The following is a 21,022-nucleotide window of genomic DNA, read 5'->3' as shown; positions in this document are numbered from 1 at the left end:
TAAGCTACAAGAGTGCGGGTTGAGAAGACTAGCCTAGAAACTACTTACCTCCTATTTGAAAGACAGGAAACAGTGTGTAAAGCTAACTTATCAAAATAATGAGCAGCTCCTAACAACCAAATCAAACTTCAGGACACTTCAATGTGGCATGCCTCAAGGAAGCACACTAGGGCCTTTTCTGTTCCTTGTATATGTAAATAACTTATTTGAACCCCAAAATTGCATGGTCGTAAGCTATGCTGATGACATATCCTTCATCAGCTCTGGCAGTGATATGCAGTCTGCAGCTAACAGTACAGAGATCAGTTTCAATACTCTGTCCGCATACCTTACAGCAAACAAGCTTCTTGTAAATAAAGACAAAATGGTAATAATGAAGTTCATTCACAGTTATAATGCTGCCATAACTGATACTGTATTTACATCCCCATTGCGTCTTCCATATGCAAATTCACATAAATTTTTTGGCACCATTGTTGATGAACACTTATTATGGAAAGAACATGTAGATAATATTTGCAAGAAAATCATTAGAAATGTGTTTCTACTGAAGCGGGTCTCAGCCTTCTTGGGCCATTGTACTTTAAGGCAAATATATTTTGGGTTAATTCATCTGCACCTTCAATACGGTATTGAGATATGGGGTGGGGCATCAACAGTTCACATAGATAGACTTTTTAGATTACAAAAAAAGGCAGTAAGAATAGTAGCCAAGGTAAAGAAGAGAGAGCCTTGTAGAGACATCTTTAGAAAATATAAAATTCTTACGGTGTACTCCGTGTATATACTGCAGACAGTCATATTCGTGAAACAAAATCCTGAATTTAATATGAGAAACAGTAATGTACAAAACTATGATACACGGGGAAGGGAAAATTTTCATAGAATTGTGACCAATAAAAAGGCAACAGACCACAGCTCACAGAGAAAGGGAGCAATTTTCTACAATGTACTACTCTGTGAACTCAAGAAAGTAAATCTAAATATGCTAAAGAGTAGACTGAAGCAATTATTAATAGAGAAGTGCTGTTACTCTATAGAGGACTTTTAAGGTGTCATGCCATCTTGGAAAACAGTGTATATAGACAATGTCTCCAATCTATCAGTGGTATGAAAGAATGTAATTATACACTGTATTGTGTGTACTGTACTATTGTAAATATAAGCTAAATTGTGTTACACTATAGAGGAATCTACTTGTAGTGCCCTTTTGAAAAATAATGTGTACAGACATGTATCTGATCCATATGTTGTTATGAAAGAATATAAATATTTTACTATATATGTGTAATGTAATCTAAATTTTCCTGACAATGTCCAAAAACTCTTTGTTATATGGACAGAAAATAAATAAATAAATAAAAAGTATTTGTTTGAATGCTTGTTCAGGTAATTCTTGTACCGAATGTGCTACCTTATTAAATAAGTTGTGCCCCATAAGTTCACAGCTGTTCAGCGATTTTGATAGTCTGTGATATGGAGTATAAATACAACTCTCCCTCCTGTGTTGTAACAATGTACATTTTCTCTACGTTTTGCTTCCTGTAACTTCTTTTTTGTTTAAATTAAAACATAGTATATGTGTAAGTTTGTTACAGTCACGATTTTTTTGTGCCTTATACTAAGAACCAGTAATTGCTCTAACAGCTTCCTTCTGCAGCATAAAGATAATGTACACACAACTAGAGCTCCCCCATAAAATAATACCATATGTCAGTATGCTTTCACAGAAGCAAAAATAGGACCTTCTAACATACTTTTTGGGTACACAGTCCATAAGTCGCCTAAACATAAAAATTACTCTTAACAGCTCACCACTAATGTATTGTACATGATGACCCCAAGATAATTTATTGTCTAATTATATTCCCAAAAACTTACCATAACTATAATCATCTGATGGATGCTTGCCTTTCAGACTAAAAACCATGTGCTGTGTTTTGTTATCACTGTACCGGACATTCTGAATGATGGCAAATCATTTATCATTATAAGGAACAAAAAAAGGGCCCAGTATGGTCCTTGTGGAACACCTACCGTAACTTGTTCTGTACTTGACATATTCTTGTCAACACAGACAACTTGCCTACGGTTCTGTAGATATGATTTTAATAGTTAAGGGTGTTGCCTTCAGTACCATAGCATTCCATTTTTCCAGAAGTGGTATGTGCTCTACAGAGTCAAAGGCTTTAATTAGATCACAAAAAATGACTTGAGCAAAGGCTTTATCTTCTGACACTCGATGTATGTATTTCAGTACATAGTCTACAGCGTAAATAGTTGACAAGTTTTTCCTAAAATTATACTGTGATTCACTAATTATTCCTAGATTTTCAAAGTAAACAGGTAACTGTTGATAAATAACACATTACAGTTCTTTAGAAAAAGTTGGGACTACAGAAACTGGCCTGTAACTTGAAGGTGAGTCAGTACCTCCTTTTTCATACAGTGAAACTACCCTAGACAGTTTCAGCTCATGAGGAAAATATCCCTCAAATATAGGACTGTTTATACAATATGTTAAAGGATACATAGTACAATCTACTACTTTCTTTGATATATTGCAAGATATGTCACATATATCTACTCTGTCTAAAGGTTTTCACTGTTTTACTATTCTTGGGACGAGACTAGGTGAGACCTCGTAGTAAACAGACATAGCTGATGATTTGGCAATAGCATTTCTTACTTCTTCAACTGATTTAATACAATAATCATTGACTGTTTGGGGAAATACATTAATTTTCTTGTTTCTTTCATCTTTAGCAAAAGTATTCATTAGTTTCCAATACTGCTGAAACTGTGTGTTTTTTTGGCTTCCACAATGGCTTTTTTTATGATAGATTCCTATACTTAACATGGACTAATCTGGCATCTAACAGAAACTCCAGTTTTTCTAGAAATACACTGGTGATACCCTTAGGTGACCTGTACCAGGACATTGTCAATAACTTAAAACTATCAATAACTATACCAGTAGCTTTAAAATTCTATTCGTCCCACAAATACTCTAGATCCAACTTATTAATGGAGCAATTGAGTTACTCTTTCATATAGATTGCTACACCACCTCTTATATGCAAGTTCCCTCTCGATAGCCCACTGTTCATTCAAGGAAAAAATATCAAATTCTCTTGTCCAAAATTATTCACCAAAAATTCTTTCTTTTTTACTCCTTGAATGTTCAGGAAGCAAATCTTAATCTCAAAACTGTTATTCCCTTCAGACCGAATGTTTTGGCAAGAAGCTATAGTATCTTTCACACTACTTATCTTATGGGCTTCTTCATCTTGCTGCATCCCACTAAAAAAACTCATTTAGGCAGAGAGGAGACACTGTTTTCCACTTACCAGCAACACTTGACCTTGGTTCTACATAGTAAGATATGGCACTTAAAATTTAGCAGCACGATCAGTATGTCCTGTCACAGATTATACAAATAAAGAGGGAATTACATAACGAATGTATGAATGTACAAACCAAAAAATGTTGTGTGTATGAAGAAATCAAAAGCAAAATGTAAATGGAAATAAACAACTATTAAAGAGATGGTGGAAATCTCAAACAAATAATAACAGAAAGGTGATAGAAAATGCTGAATTACATAAAATTATTCAGATATGACTTTGAAGGGACATGAGCAGGTACAAAGCAAAATGTGGCAAGAGAAAGAATTGGTAACGAGAGTATTAAGAAAATAGAACAGAAACTTTTATTGGACAGACATCATATTTCAACAGCTGAGAGAGAGAAAACAGGACAAGCATTCAAAGTTTTCTTTAAATGTTTATATAGTTCAAGGGACAACTTTGAAGCACAGACAGTTAATATACAGAAAATAACAATCTGGATATTATGTCAGAGGAGGTTGCACAGGCATTCAAGCTAGAAGGAAAGGAAAGACCCTTGGGGATGATTGTATTGACACAGAAATACTTGAAGTTGGAGGCAAAATAATGTACAAGACCCTTGCAAAATTGTTTACAGAATGTTTGTGGACAAAGGTAAATCGACAAAACAATAAACAATGCTGTAACTGTTCTACTTCACAAGAACGCATATTAAACATTTCATCCTTCTTTCCATAAAGTACAAGACTCTTATTACAAACATCAACAAATCTGTAAAAAATGTCACTGGACTTTACTGAAGCAAAGGAAAAAGCTACTGATGCTGAAATACATCTCACAGCTGTTACAGTTATATAACCATTACTTTGAAGAAAAGTACCAGTACTGTCTACACTAAAATTAAATTTAAACCAACAAACACACATAGACCAGTAACCAGGGTATTCTGTGCAGTTCCCTTCATTGCTTTATTGTTTATTCTCATTGGACAATATGTCATCTCCAAACTCTTGATCAATTTATTCCCACCTACCTATATCCATGATGTAATTAAAAAACACTGTTCAGTATAAACAAGTGAAGGGAACTGCACAGAATATACTGCTTACTGGCCTGTGTGTTTGTTGGTTGTATGCTTAATTTTAGTGTAGACAGTACTGGTACTTTGCTCAACGCAATGGTTGGATAACTGTACCAGTCGGGAGGTGTATTTCTGCATCATTACCTAGCCTTGAGAGTTTTAATGAAAGGTGATCTGCTGTCACTAGTTCACATCTCCAGTGCGGCAAGTTACATGTTTATAACAACAAAAATAATCAATTATATTACATTTCTTATTTAGCTTTTCCTGTGTTTTACTAGTACCATATTTCTTAATTTTTGTGCGTGTTTTTCCATTTAAGAGGTTTAGTCTCAAATTTTGGAAGTGTAATTTCATTCAGTCTGTAGCACAGTATTTGCTCTCTTATTTTGTTTTGAAGACAAGTGTCCATTTCCTGTGTAAGCCAGTCAGTCAGGCCCTTTTTTAACTCTATGGATAAATTCAGGCGCTCTGTAGAGTAGTTTCATTTTTTCTGAACAGCCAGCCACACATCTTATTAAGGCTCAGCTTCCATTAGCGACACATTGAGACTGTAGCAAGTTACATATCTAAGTTTCTGCCTGTTTTTGTAGTTTACTTCTTCAGTCAGTGCTGCTGCTCTCTGGGTGTAGTGGTGGCAGAGAATTTGGCGTGTCACATGGAACACCCCAGGAGTTGGTTGGTTCGCCCGTGGGCTCTGCTGTCTAGGGCCTCCTAGTGTACCCGATGCATTGTATCCACTCTCACAGCCGGATAAATGGTCTGTAGTAATGCATTCGCATCCCTTGAGGTGGATGGCAAATGTGGCGGCTGACCTTATGGATTTGTCTATTTGACCTGTGAGTGAACATGTGGCTGTTTCCTCAGAGGGGTCTGAGCAGGCTCACATGGGCAGTGGGATGCTAGTTTTCCGGAGCTCCAACATAAGGCAAGTTATGGAGCTCCTTAGGAAGATAGCATTCAGAAAGCCAGTGTGCACTTGGTATGCCTGCTGGAGGAGTGGGCTCATATGAGAGCATCCTTGCCTATGGCTATCGAGCGTGCAGGGTGCAGTCATCTGCAAGTTGTGACTCATGTCGATATCAACAACGCCTGTCACATGGCTTCTGACGCCATCCTCAGTTAGTGCAGGTGGCTGGTGGAGTGATGAGGCTGCTGGCCTCACACATGATGTCCACGTAGAGCTTGCAATTTGCAGCATTGTTCCCATAGTTGATTGGGGTCCTTTGGTTTGGAACCAAGTGGAGGGTCTCAATCAATAGCATCGTCCAATCTGTGACAGTATTGGGTGCAGATATCTAGACCTGCATTATCAGGTGGGGATTTGTAGTACTCCCTTTGACAGGTCAGGGGTGCACTACAAAATGAAGCAGCTACTTGGGTAGCACACTACTTGTGGAGTACACATGGGGTTACTTAGGCTGTGCGGTAGTTTGAGGTACTCTAATGAACACTCACATTTGACATGCAGAAAGGGAAGTCAGACCACATTCAGGGTAAAACACTTTAACTGTTAAAACTTTATCAGTAAATTGTCGCAGCATTCATAACAGAGTTCTCGAATTTGCTGCCCTCCAGGAAAGTTCTCTCACTCAAGATATTCTTGGGACCGAACATGAAGTACAAAGCTCTGAGATATATAGCAAGCCATAGAATGTGTATCAGAAAGACACATTAGATTTCATAGGATGGGGAGTGTTCATTGTTGTTGACAAAAATATTGTCTCCATTAAGGTCAAAGTCGAATGTTACAGTCAAGTTATCTGGGCACATATAAACAGTCAATACGATATCAAATTAATTGTTGGATGTTTTTACTGGCCACCAAAACAACTGTGACAATTTTACAATCATTCAAAGAAATTCTATGGTCAGCAGCACATAAATACTCAGATCATGTAATAACAGTTGGAGGTGACTTTAACCTACCGAGTATTGGCTGGAATATCTATGTATTCATTGCGGGGGAGGAGTCCGTAGCCAACAGACAGTCAGTCCTCAGAAGTTCTTTTGAACACATTTTCTGAAAACAGTCCTCCGCAGCTAGTTCGGCAACTCACATATAATGCAAATATGTTAGACAGTCTTGCAGCTACAAACGGGCTGGACTTTATTGACAGCATATGTATGGAGATGGGGATTAGTGAGGAAGCAAAGGCTGTGGCACTCTTGGTTCAAAACAGAACACACAAATGATGAAATGGAAATTTTAGCAGAGATTTGTGTGTCTGTGAAAAGTTCTATGTACAAAGCATACCATCGTCATACTTGGCAAAAGATCTGACCAAGAACCTGAGGAAATTCTGGTCCTATGTAAAATTGCTAAGTGGGTCTAAGGCTTCCATCATGTCACTTGTTGATAAATCCGGTGTGGCTGTTAAGACAGTAATATGAAAGCTGAAGTTTTAAATTTCACATTTAAGAAATTGTTCATGCAGGAGAATCGTGCAAACATATTGTCATTTGACATCGAACAGACTCTCATATAGAAGACACAGTAATATGCATCCCTAGAATACAGAAACAATGGAATAGTTGAAAACAAATAAGTCACCAGGTCTAGATGGAATCCCAATTTGGTTTAACAGAGAGTACTCTATGGCATTGGTTCCGTACTCGGCTTGCTTTTATTGTGAATCTCTCACCCAGCACAAAATCCCAAGTGACTGGAAAAAAGTGCAGATGACTCCTGTATATAAGAAGGGTAAAATTACAGAACCGCCAAATTACAGACAAATATCCCTAAGATTGGGATTGCTGTAGAATTCTTGAATGTATTCTCAGTTGTAATCTACTTAATTTTCTTGAGGCTGAGAAGCTTATATCCACAAATCAGTTTGGTTTTAGAAAGCCTCACTTGTGCAAAATTCATCTTGTCCTTTTCTCTTGATATACTGCAAACTATTGATGAAGGGCAAAAGGTAGATTCCATATCTCCAGATTTCTGTAAAGTGTCTGACATGATGCGACACTGCGGATTCTTAATGAAGGTACAATCATATGGAATAGGTTCCCAGATATGTGAGCAACTCGAAAGCTTCTTAAGTAATACAACTTCAGCATGTTGTCCTTGACAACCAGTGTTCATCACAGGCAAGTATACTGCCAGGAGTGCCCCAGGGAAGTATGATAAGGCATTTATTATTTCAAATATACCTAAATGATTCAACAGAGAGGAATCAGTGGTTGTTTGCTGATGATGCTGTGGCATATGGGAAGTTGTTGAAGCTGAGTGACTGTAGGAGGACACAAGACGACTTACATAAAATTTCTAGTTGGTGTGATGAATGACAGCCAGCTCTAAATGTAATAAAATGTGAATCAGTAGGAAAATATAACCCAAAATGTTGAAATACTACATTAGTAGTGTCCCATTTGATAAAGTAACGTCATTTAAATATCTTGGCATTACACTGCAAAGCGATATGAAATGGACTGAGCATGTGAGAATTGTGGTAGGGGAAGGCGACTGGTCGGCCTTCAGTTTACTGGGAGAACGTTGGGAAAGTGTGGTTCATCTGTAAAGGTAACTGCACGTAGGATGCTAGCAAGAATTATTCTTTAGTACTGCTTCAGTGTTTGTGATCCTTGCCAGGTCAGATTAAAGGAAGATATTGAAGCAATACAGAGATAGCTGCTAGATTTGTTACCAGTAGGTTTGAACAATATGCAAGTGTTAGGGAGAGGCTTTGGAAACTCAACTGGGATCCCTGGAGGGATGGCAACATCCCTTTTTACGAACACTGTTGAGAAAATATAGAGAACTGGCATTTGAAGCTAACTGTAGAAAGATACTACAGCTGCCCACATAAATTCAACCTAAGGACCACAAAGATAAAGATACGAGAAATTAGGGCTCATTTGATGACTTAAAGACAGTCATTCTTCCCTCGATTTATTTTCAAGTGGAACAGAAAAGGAAATAACAACTAGAGGTACAGGGTAAAATCTGCCAAGCACTGTATGGTGGCCTGTGGTATATGTAGCAGATGTATAAGGTGGGTAGATGACTTTAAAAAACACGTTTATCACAGAATACTGTAGTACATGGGAAGGTGCTTATAGAGCAGTGAATGTGAAATTGCTCTTAATTTATAATTCAGTCACCCATTCATAAATTTTTATTCAAACTGATTTAATCTACATGTTTATTGCTTTCTGGAAACATGCCCTCTTGCATATCTAAAGTACGTCATATGCATTGACAACAATAATAGAAACAATTAAGTCGTGCATTGCAAGCATTTGACACACACTCATATCCACATATTAATTCAGATAAATGAAATTCACATAATACCGAAAAATGAAAATTCAACTGTGATTTTTATAAGTGTCACTGTCACTTCTTCTTCACTTTTCATGTTGTGACAACTGCTATGGAAAACTTCTCAATGGTAAACACTATTAATTTTTTACATTCACCTATATAATCTACAAAGTGAAATTCACTGTTTTACAGATACATGCCATTCCATAATAATAAACATATATCTTAAGGCTTGTATGTGTCTTGCATAATACGTGCATTTTGTATATAGCACAGAGAAACTAAAGCCTGTAAATTATTTCCAGTTCATACTGAAAGTGACTGATCGTGATCTTTACATAAGCAATGTTCTGGTAAATGTAAATTATATGGGAATAAAACTGTGCTTGTCAATTATTCAGTGTTTCTACTATTCAGTGAGTGCTCTCTTTAACTCCTAAATTATTTACATAATACCACAAATTCCCAAGTTCTCAGGAATTAAATGTGTGACCAAGTGAGGTATATTATGTCATGTTTGTGTAAAACTGACAAGAAGAAGGATAGGCCTAATTAGAGAAAAAGGAGTGAAGATATCTTTCCTGTTACATTCCAAAAGATTTACAGAAGAAAAATGCAGATGACCTTGCTGCTGAAGAAATGCCTCCTGGTATGTTGAATGTCTATACTGTCTATTATTTTTTATTTCACTTAGTGGAGCACAGTAGGCTTTTTTCCCACAATAGAACTTTCCTGCTTGGATTAAATTATCAACTTGCTCAACTCTGAGCAGTATCCATAAAAATTGTCATCTTTCTCTTTGTTATGATGTCACTACCCATCCACTTCTCCTTCACCAAAAGAATAGTGTATACATATAATTAACCTATTGAAAAGAAGCGATAAATGCAAATTGTTATTATGCTATCCACTATGTTCCGAATGTTTTAATGATGTCCTGTGATCCAGTGTTGGTTGAAAATATATACCACTGCTCATCTAAAATACGAATGGCGAAAAAAAAACAAAAAAATCAAAATTAGTTGTCACCATTAGATCTGAACTAATAGTATTTCGCGCACACATTTTTTTTCATTGCTTTAGTCTACCAAAATGTGGTGGGGGATGCGTTATGGCTCAAAACACGGTTCTGAACAGACGGCCTGAATAAAAACTGAAACTCTGAACAACATGAAAATCATTTCCTTTTCAAAGTTTTTTGTGTCACTGTGTAACTCTATCGCATACAAATTACACTGTTAGGTCGACTCTAAAGCAATCGCTATACACAAGGCTCTTCTGCGGAACATAGTTGTCGCTGTGTTGCCTTTTACACCTAAAAACTGAAGAATTACTTTTATTGTGCCTTACTTAACTAAACTGCCCCACTATTGTGCGATTCTGTCAGTACTGGGATTTAAAATTCCGAGAGTCAATACGTAATTAATTTTTTTTTTACATTACTTAGGGCCGACGGGTCAAAAATGTAAAATCGTTACGACTTTTTTTGACAATATCTAGGAAGTAATTCTTAATGTGAAGCTGTGCATGTATTTACCCGAAAAAGTGCCAGAATATAGTACAGGAAAAATCCAATCACGTGTATTCAAATTTAAATTTACGTAAAAGTAATTTTTATATTTCTAAACGCACCGAATATGCCATATCCTGTTTACACTGTTACTGAAAAGATCATTCTTGGCAGTCTTTGTATCCCTTGGTGAAAATTTCATGTAACAATTCATTACACCGTTGTTACAATCACATTGCACTTTTACTAACTAAAAATATTTACATCCTGCCGCCTGCAATAGGCAAGGAAATCATAACAACAACATCAACACGTAATACACAAACAAACCTCCCTACAACACAGAGCCGTTTTACTCGATTAAAATTTGGAGCGATAGTCTGTTGTCAACAGGTACGTCAAAGCTTCTCAAACAATCAACAAATGCTGCTCAGCTGTCTTGCGACGAGAGCACAGATCTTTGAGATATTAAAACTTTGAAATAACAAAGGAGAGTCGGTATTCGGTAAACTTCGGTCGGCGATATTTGGGACAGAAGAGTTGTGTGGTGTTGCAGTAACCCATATTAAAAGTGTAAATAAATGACAGTATACAGAAGTGAGTCACTGGAGGCTGAAAATATTGTGAGACAAGAAGGTATAACAGTGCTTCATAAGCTGTCGTGTTGACTAAATTAGATTAAGCGAGTGTGTTGTGCAATATGGGTGTAAACTTAAAAGATGAAGAAGAAGTGAAGCAATACTTACATAATTTAGGTATTGAATATCGTTTTGGTTGCTATCAAGAAAAGAAACCAGAGGTATGTCATTTGTTGGGGGATTACTTAGAAGCCATCAAGAAGGATTTTGATAAAGCAGCGAAAGTGTATAAAACTAACTGTGATGACTATAATTTTGGTAAAAGCTGTCAGAAATTTGGAAATTATTCATTTGTTGGGAAGGGAAACACCACTAAAGATACAGAAGTTGCATTTAAGTATTATAAAAAGGCATGTGACCTGGGTGAAACAAAAGCTTGCTTTAATGTTGGCGTTTTAAACATTCTAGATACTAAAAACAGTAGGAAAGAGAAGGACTATGCTTTAGGGGTAGCTTCACTACACAAATGTTGTGATGATAACGACGCGCACTGTTGCTTTTATGTCAGTACTATGTTTTTACAGGGTCTGAAAAATGGTTTCATTGAGAAAGATATGGCTAAAGCTTATTCATTTTCATTAAAAGCTTGTGATCTAGGTAGCATGCAGGCCTGTGCAAATGTAAGTCAGATGTATCAGAGGGGTGATGGTGTTGACAAAAATGAAGATTTAGCCGAGAAATATAAGAAAAAAGCACTGGAATTGCAGCAACAGACATTCAAACAGCAGCAGCTGGAGTTTCAGCAAGGGACAGAGCGTGTGTAATTGAATGTTACGTACAAGCAAAGCAGATATTTATCGAAATCAAGTACATACTTAATAAATAGGCATGCTGTTTCAAAACTTCCTAGCAGGACATTGTAGCACCTGTGTGATTGGGTTGCATATTGCTGGGCAGAATAAAACACAGAATTACTTTTGGAATATGCATTAAAAATGGACTACTCATGCTTATGGCAATTTGAGATGTACAGACAATAATTGTCAATAGATAGTATTCTTATCACAATATATTATCAGCTCTTTGTAGTTTCATGAAAACGAACTGAATGTAAAACATTTGTACTGCCTGTAAAATGTGGATTATTCGCTCTGGTGAATTTGTTTTGGGTTTCAGTAAGACTGTAGGAAACACAGTACCGCAACAACAGGACACATCTCTCTTTGTGTACTAATAATTGAGCATATTTGTTCTGTGTTGACTGTAACTTTTGTCAACAGAGCATTATTCTAGACTGTCATGTATAAGATCTCTCTTTACACATCTGAATATCAAAAATGGATTATTTTTATGTTGGTGGCAAAAAAGAACAGAAAAATGTCTAGACCACACGTATTAGAATGTCAATGGAGGGTTAGGTATTGGATCTTGGTTGTGAGTGGATTTTTACTTATGATGGGACAAAAGGTTTGTTTTGTTGCTGAATGATAGTGACAGACTATCTACATGCACAGGTACATCAGTAGCCCTTGTAACTGTGACTCTTTGTATATCACTGCCATACACTGAGGCATGGTATGTTATTGTTCTTGCTAATTTCTCACAAGTGTTGAAATGCTATGCTCAGTCTTAGCAGTTTGTATCCCATATCACACTGCATTTGTACAGTTTTAATAGTGCTTTTCTTTTTTATTATTATTTTATCAAATTGCCTTATTCAAGTGGTTCACATACTTTTCTTTTGTCTATTAACATATTATTTTGTGTCTTTGAAGCAGTGTGCTGCTTTTACAGAGGAAGCTTTAAATATGCATTTTGTAGTGAATCTTTCATTCTAGTTTTGGGTAATATGATATGACATTTACCTCCACCACCATTTGTTTCAAATCATATTTTGATATTGACCTCAGAAAAGTTGTTATATTAATTATTAACATTTGGACATACTGCAGGCCTACAGAAATTGATTGCCGTTTTTGTTCATTTTTGGTTTGGTCTGTAATGGACCATGAAATGCTGGCTTCAAACTCTGAAGTCCAACTTCAGGAAAGATGTGGTTTACATTCAACTCTGTGGTTATTAATGGGATTTAATTTTCTGTTGGTCTCTGAACTTATTGGAATTAACAAAATAGTTATAGAGGAAGTAGTATATTAATTAAATAATAATTATGGTAGTTGGTGTTTGAGAGACTAAACTTTTTTGTCATTAGTCACTTTGAATGAAAACATCATCAGCATTCAACTTCAGTTCTTCAGGGAGGTAGCATGCCTATTTTACATGCCATTGACAGAAGAGTCCTGTCCAAATGAATTAGAATGTTATTGAAGAGAATATTGATTTCTTAGTTTCATATCTGTGTGAAAATAGAAAGTAGTGACAAAGACAGTGCGGGCTGAAATCAGTTTCATTGAAAGTATTTGCAGTAGGCCTATATTGATTGCCAACTGCATTTTTCCATAATTTCATTTTAGATTGATTGTGGGCTATCTTTAGGACATTTCTTCCTCTTTTATGATACTTTGCAATTAGATAACTGTTATCCTTTACCTGTAAAAGATGTAAGGGTGTTTGTTTAGAGTATGCTGACAAGAGTGTTTGTTTAGAATATGTTGACAGTACAACTTGTTCTTTGCTGTTGGAAACATGTAATTTGTTGTATTGACCTGTGTTTACATTTCATGTATTAGTCCAAAGCAGTCTGTATTTCCTACACTATGAAAGATAGTTGTGTATGAAATTAGAATACAATAAATCTATAAAGGCACCATTTCACTAGCAGGCAGCAGTATCAGATGTACAAAATGGTGAAGCCACACAAGCTTTCTGAATTTACTTTTCTTGGATCTGAAAAAAAGGGGTAAGGTGAGAAAAGGTGATTAGGAGCTTTTGAAGACTAAGGAGAAAAACATCCAGGAGCATGGATTGAGAAAATGACAGTGGGCAGGAAGAAATGAAATTTGTCAATAAAATGCCTACAAAACATTATATTTGAATATATAAAAAGCTAAAAATGAGAGAGAAGATAATTAGAAAATCAAGATTGGACGTTATGGGGCCACATGTTTTTTTAATTATGGCAGGCAAGAACAATGACAGCATTCTTTGTGCAAGAAGCTATGCGTTGTCAATGTAGTAGACTTTTGTTAAAACTCGTTCATTCTTATTAGCAGTGGCCCACTTCTTGTTTTCTCTTCCCTGTGTTTTTCTCAGTGTGGGAGCAGCACACTTCAAAAGCATGCAGGAGTGAGGACATTTGCGTATACCTGTTGATCTGAGTTCAGTGTTTTAAATTTTTTTTTTTTAAGATATTACATTACCATAATGGGGTGACACTCACTGCAGGCTTTGATTGTACTTGTACATTTACATTCTGCAAAAACTAGTGAAGTGCTTGTCAGAGGGTGCTTATATTTTGTTAAATATTCCAACTAACCGTTTTTAACTGTCAGTCAAAATGTCATTAATATTGGTGTTGACATAATCAACAGTTAAACTGGAGATTGGCTTTAAGTTTTCTCACTTTAGGCTAATTGCAAATTATTTATTTCTTGATGACTACAGAATTATTATGCTGTTTTGTCTGAGCTGATTGTTATTTGAATCATTTCACTGTGACAGGTGTCAGAGCTTACGGATTGTGTGATAACTGTAATTGTATTGATATGCCTAAAATTTATTGCAAAGACTTATAGACTTATGAACCTCTTAACTTCCATTTCTGTATTATTTGATTCTTACTCTTATATAAATTTCTTACACTTATGTTATTATTATAACATTAAACTGCTGATTTCTGTTGTATTTGTTCTGTCCTGTGAGTTTTTCTTCAGGGACTCTATTTGTACCATATCTGTGAGGGGCTGATGGGAATGTGTTACCTGTATGTTCCAGTTCACTGATTTAGCTAGCATAATTTTGAAGCAGGAAATAAAATGTAATTAAAGGACACACAGTTCAAAATGACCTATGTAAATGTATATTTATATAACTACCAAAGATTGTGGGTTGCTGTTTCACTTGTTGTTATACATGAGAATATACTTTTTTAGTCAGAAGATTGATTTTTTTGGAATAAAGATCATTCACAAAAGGAACTGCCTCATCTTTATATACTACCTGATGGGTTCCAGTCCATTGCCCCATCCACTACCTAAAGTTATAAATAAAACATTTAATGAATCATGTTTATTGAGAAACATAGTCTATGTGATGCAAAACCAGAGCAAAAGCTTTAGGCACTAAAAAACACTGAACCACAGTAGACTGTGAAGAATAAGAAATACTATGACTCCATAACAATTCTGTAAGTTTAAGGAAAGAGAGAATGAAACAGAAGGGTGTCAAGAGCTGATAAAAGATGTTATAGGTTATGAGTTGACTCTGAAAACTTACACCCTAGGAGGTGTGCAACGACAAATTAGGGATTCTGTCATCTTCTTTCTTACATATAGGGAAATGAGTAATTCTGAAATCTGAAAGTTTTGATCACACAGAAATGTAAATACATTGCTCCTTTAAGTTATTTGACTAAATGTTGTAAGTGCAGGAGGAGAAATCAGATATTTCCCGGAATTTACTTCTTTATGACATAAGCAGTAAGGTAGAAATTTGATACCTGAACCACTGTTATCATGATTTACATTTTTAAATACCACTAAATGAATTGATATAGGTATTATCAGCTGTTCACAATAAAAATAAAAGTAGATGTACTTGAAACAAAACCTGTCATATAGATATGAAGTTGTCATTCTTTTAGAATAATTTAGGGATAATTTTAAGAAGCTAAAAAATGAAATACATTTAATAGACACTATATTGAGTTACTGGATAGTGGAAGGAGTGGTTCTCAAACATATGGTAAACTACTAATCTTCTAAGACTGTTTTAGTGGTGCCATTATGGAAAAAGATATGTTAAAAGCCAATAGTCTTCATACAAAAAGGGGGGGGGGGGGGGCAGGGGCTAGTGTAGATAAGCGTGAAAGTTAACAGTCATCTTTGTTTGAAATGATGTGCTGAGTATGGCATAGATCAGTATAAACACACAACATTTTAGAAATAATATTTTTCTAAAAGAAACCACAAATTTGATGTTGGAAATAAAATCCCGATGAAAAAGAGAATGCATTCAAAACACAAAAATAAACAAATAAATTTTTAAGGGGAAGTGTTGAATGAGATTTACTTGGAAAAATTAAAACAATTAACAGTCAAGATTTACATATGAGGAGTGTGCAGAAGTAGGTGAAATACGAAGATGGATGCAGACAATAGGCAGAAAAGATAGCTTTCATTGAAGATTGACAATGCTGTGCTAACCTTTAGGTTATGTTTGCAGTTGTAATGATGCTGAGTACCACATGCTGCTGTGGATGCTGCATGGTTGCTTTTTGGGGAACTGTGACCACAGTAACTGTGCCAATGAACACGTAAAATATGTATTATGTGGGTATCCTATCAATCAGCTTGACCAGTCTGTTGTAAAGGAACCTGCAGTTTAATTTGGAATGTGACTTGTTTCTACATTTTAAAGCTATACTATAGCTGAAAGTCACATTATCAAGAATAGGCCACAGCTCAGGTGTATTTCTAACCTAATACTTTTTGATATTTGTCTTTAAGTAAGAGAAACTTCATTTCTTAACATGTGAAAGCGGGAAAAGGTAACAATCTGATGGACTTATATGTAATGCAAACACTGTGGCAATTAAGCTAACTATAATTACACTTCTTTTAAACCAAAACTCCATTTCAACAAGATAAAATAAAATAAAATCAATCTATTGTAGTGTGAAATGAAAAGTGATTTGAATTCATTTATTTTTTGCATGCAAAAAATAGAAACATTTTTAATGACACTGCAGTTACCTTGTAAGTGCAACAGATGATAATCATTGCCTGTAAGTGTATCACAAGAAATCCTATTTGTCATGTAGAATATCAGTCAAGTATATAACTCTTTCCAGCATTTACTGCCCTTCTCCATGACAGGTCCGTACCCATAAAGTAAGCAATCATTTTTCAGGTCTGTTTAGTGGTAGCCTTTTTTACTCTTATCCTCTAACTCATGAAAGCTGATTTTTCCAAATTGTGTCATTGAGTAACTATTTTTTACACACCATGCTGTGTTTTGATTGGCATTACGTCCTATGAAGTTGATCCTTTTAGTACTTTGGGGGGGGGGGGGGGGGACATTTAGCTGTAGAATTGTCAGATCTGGATTGTGCTTCAGGTATACTATAATTAGTTGTGGTTTGCTCCTAATTCAGTATTGACTGAAGATGTAAAAGAATTGTCATATGTAGCTAGATCACAGAAACAGTGAAAATAGTACCTTCATAGTTTTACATAGAATTGAGATCAAGCACTGTTGCTTTGGAAGTCTCAGTTTTCAGTGTGTTTATAAATAATAACTGATACCTTACAGACAGATATGTAGGTACTAGAAGGAAAAAGATAGTCGCATACTGAAACAGTTTGAGAAACATAACTTTTTTACAGATGGTACTTCATTTCACCAACAAAAAATGGTCAGTGCAAAAATCTTCTCTTAGCTATTACTTTTCAGTAATTTGCAGACAGGAATGTTTGCTTTAATATTGATATAGCTCTGCAGTCATCTTGCTTTCAGTTAGTTAACTTGTCCCAATAATCTTTCAGACAAGCCTTGCACAATTTTTTTTATTTTTTTTTTTAAATTTTTTTTATATATATATTTTTTTTGTCTAAGATTTAATCCTTATGTTCTGAGCACCCTTTTATTCTCAGTGACCACTAATTTTTATGTCCTTAATTTATGAAACACCACAAAAAAACGTAGTTTCATTTAGAATATATTATAATCGAAGGCTATATAAATCCTGTTATTGTGGGGCATGTAATCTTTTGCTACACACTGAAATGAAATTCATTATAAATAATCCATTACAACTTGAGAAGAACAGTGATGTCCATACTTACAACACTAGAGGGGGAAATACATGTATTACCTGTTATTAAAGCTGTCAGTGGTTCAGAAAGGAGCTCAATATGCAGCAACAAAAATCTTTCATCACCTGCCCAGTAACGTAAAATCTACATCATTTCAATAAATGAATCATTCAAATGATCTATGGAACATGTAACTAACTAATTGAGAGGTACCACTATGCTCTAAATTGTAGGAGTGAGCAAGGTGGTGCGTAGGTTACCATACAACAGTCTCATTCTGATGGAGCAGGTTTTGTGTCTTCAACCGGACGTCTGGTAGATTTTTTCTGTGGTTTTTATAAATCGATTAAGTTGGATGTGTGGTTATTCCTTGGGGGGGGGGGGGGGGCAGTCAACTTACTTCCCCACCCTTGAATAATGCAGACTTGTGTTATGTTTCTAAGTACCTCATCTACAGCAGAACATTAAACTTTAAACCTCCTTCCTTTTTTTATTAGTCAGTGATAAGTGGTTTGTCTAAATCACTAAAGGTATTTTCCAGAGTGGCTCCACTGAAAAGGATCTTCCCAATCCATGTTCAATCTTCCCAATCCATGTTCAGTCAGTCTCTAATTGTCATTGATGGAATGTTAAACTCTTACTGTTCTCAAATTGTGGCTGATTGTCACAATGAGTTGTTGTATTTGAGGTCTCATGTATATTTGTGTGGGACATATATATTTGTCACACATATTTGAGGTAGATTGGAATACATTTAACACAGTGTTCAAGTGACTTTTCATTTTGTTGGTATACTTCTGTACTCTCATTTATTATCGCTTTTCAAGTGTAACAGTTGAACAGCAGCAAACTTTTAACTCATTAGTAGATCCTTAATTGATACCCGTGCAGCTGAGAAATTAAAAATTGAACAACATTGAAATTAAAATCTTGGTCATTGGGTTTTTCAGGCATCTGAGATATATAAGCAGGTTTTGTGACACAACTTACTGCACTATCTTTAATTATTTCCTCGTACATCATAATGAGAGAGTCTGTGTTAACATTTGAAGGCTGGAGCTAATAGTTAAACCCTGAGGCATGTTCAAGTGGCTGAGGTAATGAAACATTGTCAATAAAAGCCAGAGATTTGAATTCTGTGTATGTCTGGATATAGTTGTAATCTATTCGCTGTACCAGTTTTAAATCTGTTCATTCATAATCTGTTCATTTGTAAAAAAAAAAAAAAAATTCTCCTCTGAAGACACAGATATACATGTTTGAAATAGTACTAGAACCAAAGTAACAATAATTTATTTGTATTTTGTTTTTAGGAATTTGATGCAAGATGAGGTTAGTTAATGCAGAGAAATTGTCTCAGTTGCAAACAAAAACTGATCACATACGCAATATATGTATCATTGCACATGTAGATCATGGGAAAACAACATTAGCAGACTCACTAGTTGCTAGTAATGGGATAATCTCACCGAAGATGGTAGGAAAACTCAGGTATGTTACTTTTTTTTGAGAGATGAAGACATTTTTTTCGCATAGAGTTCTACAGTTCAGATATCATTCATATCTTTATACTACCTACACAGTAAAGTATTTATTCTGCAAAATACAGTCAGTATTACTTGATAACAGTTTATATGCACAATAATAATTTACCACCATAACTATCATCAAAGTAAAATAGAAACAAAGTACAAAGAATGATAATAGGCAACCAATCATATGCACATGAATGGTGCACAGTAGCCACACTTCAAAAACATACAGTTATGCAAATTACAATACACTCTCTAAGCAAAAAATATTGTTACATGCTAACAGTTTACAAGATTGTCTTGAGCTACTTTTTTTTACATAGAGTGATTTATGCATAATTATGTTCAGTCAATCTGTTTATACTCTTCTTTTACATACATTGAGTCTCTCTCTCTCTCTCTCTCTCTCTCTCTCTCTCTCTCTCTCTCTCTCTCTCTCTACACACACACCATGTTAATTATAAATTAATAAATTATTTAATGAAGTAGAAACAGTAATTAAAAAGATGTCATTTGAGTTTGTGTTTGAAGTTAATAAGTATGTATTAAATTCTTTACATCGCTGGGTAGATGGTCAGTCATTTTTGTGTCTGAATACCTCATTCTTAATGGAGTATATATATTACGAACTGTTTTCAGTATGTCCAACTATTTAAAGAGTTGTCTATAAGAGTGGACACCACTTTTTATCCTTATTACATGTACAACAAACACTTATTTCCTCAACGATGAGTTAACCCAGAATTTGATGCCAAATGGCATTAATAAATAAACATAGAAGCAAATAAATTTTTAAAATTTTCATCTCCAAAATTTGCAATACTTGCAGAGTTTAACACATAAAATAAAGGAAAGGCAACAACTCACCTATAGCTGGCTGATGTGCGGTGCTGCCAAAGTATTCACAACAAAGTGCCAGAGTTTGAAGTGTTCATGAAAAGCAGTGAAGCTCATGTAATACTAGTTACAAAAAGCTTGTTGAAACCTGAAATTGATAGCAGTGAGGTTTTTGTGGAAAATTTGGGTGTATATCAGAAGGATAGGCCAATGGGAAATGAAAATGGTGTATGTGTCACTGTAGACAAGAAACTCAAATCCACTGAGATCAATATTAAAGCTACATACGAGATTGTTTGGACAAGACTCAGGGGTAGGTGTAAAATTATACTTGGATCCTTCTATCCCACCAGTCTCATTTCCGATGTAACTGAAAATTTCAGAAAAAACTCAGTACACTTGTATGTAAGTTCCCGTCATACTGCAGTCATCAGGGGAGACTTTAATCATCTAAAAATTAATTGGGAAAATTACGGTTTTGTTAGCGGTGGGCATGATAAGACATCGTGTGAAATAAATGCCTTCTCTGAAAACTACCTAGAACAGGTAGTTGTGAACCCCTCTCATGATGAAAATGTATTGGATCTAAAGACAACAAATAGACCTGATGTCTTTGATGATGTCCACATCGAAACTGATGTCAGTGACCATGACGCAGTTGTGGCAGCAGTGACTACCGAAATACAAGGGACAACTACAAACGAACAGAAAGATGTAAATGTACAGTAAACTAGATAAAAAATCAGTGAGGAACTTGAAACTTTCAATACGAGACAGGAGCATGTAGAGGAACTGTGGCTCAAGTTTAAAAGAGTAGTTGACCATTCTCTAGATATGAAACTTCCTGGCAGATTAAAACTGTGTGCCTGACCGAGACTCGAACTCGGGACCTTTGCCTTTCGCGGGCAAGTGCTCTACCATCTGAGCTA

General features: G+C 35.5%; 3 protein-coding genes across 7 annotated transcripts in view; 2 read left to right on the top strand and 1 right to left on the bottom strand.

Annotated features, from left to right (window-relative positions):
* LOC126412528 (protein AF-9) overlaps positions 1–10,583 on the bottom strand; it is a 108,862-nt gene extending 98,279 nt beyond the window's left edge. For all 4 annotated transcript variants that reach the window (XM_050082168.1, XM_050082171.1, XM_050082169.1 and 1 more), the window contains exon 1: positions 10,334–10,583. In XM_050082168.1, coding sequence (XP_049938125.1) covers positions 10,334–10,345 — 12 coding nt within the window. In that variant the 5' untranslated portion in view covers positions 10,346–10,583. The remainder of the gene's footprint in view (positions 1–10,333) is intronic.
* Positions 10,584–10,673: 90 nt separating this feature from the next.
* Positions 10,674–21,022, top strand: part of LOC126412527 (elongation factor-like GTPase 1) — a 593,784-nt gene continuing 583,435 nt past the window's right edge. Inside the window, exons 1-2 of one of the 2 annotated variants that reach the window (XM_050082166.1) lie at positions 10,674–10,847; positions 19,038–19,215. In XM_050082166.1, the coding sequence (XP_049938123.1) occupies positions 19,052–19,215 (164 nt within the window). In that variant the 5' untranslated portion in view covers positions 10,674–10,847; positions 19,038–19,051. The remainder of the gene's footprint in view (positions 10,848–19,037; positions 19,216–21,022) is intronic. The other variant, XM_050082167.1, reaches the window with a different exon arrangement.
* Positions 10,845–14,886, top strand: LOC126412531 (cytochrome c oxidase assembly factor 7 homolog). The gene has a single exon (XM_050082173.1). The coding sequence runs from the start codon at positions 10,912–10,914 to the stop codon at positions 11,611–11,613; it is 702 nt and encodes a 233-aa protein (XP_049938130.1). The 5' UTR covers positions 10,845–10,911; the 3' UTR covers positions 11,614–14,886.

The sequence above is a fragment of the Schistocerca serialis genome, chromosome 7, assembly GCF_023864345.2.
Source record: "Schistocerca serialis cubense isolate TAMUIC-IGC-003099 chromosome 7, iqSchSeri2.2, whole genome shotgun sequence".
NCBI classification, from domain to species: domain Eukaryota; kingdom Metazoa; phylum Arthropoda; class Insecta; order Orthoptera; family Acrididae; genus Schistocerca; species Schistocerca serialis.
This window is presented reverse-complemented; position numbering and strand designations above follow the sequence as displayed.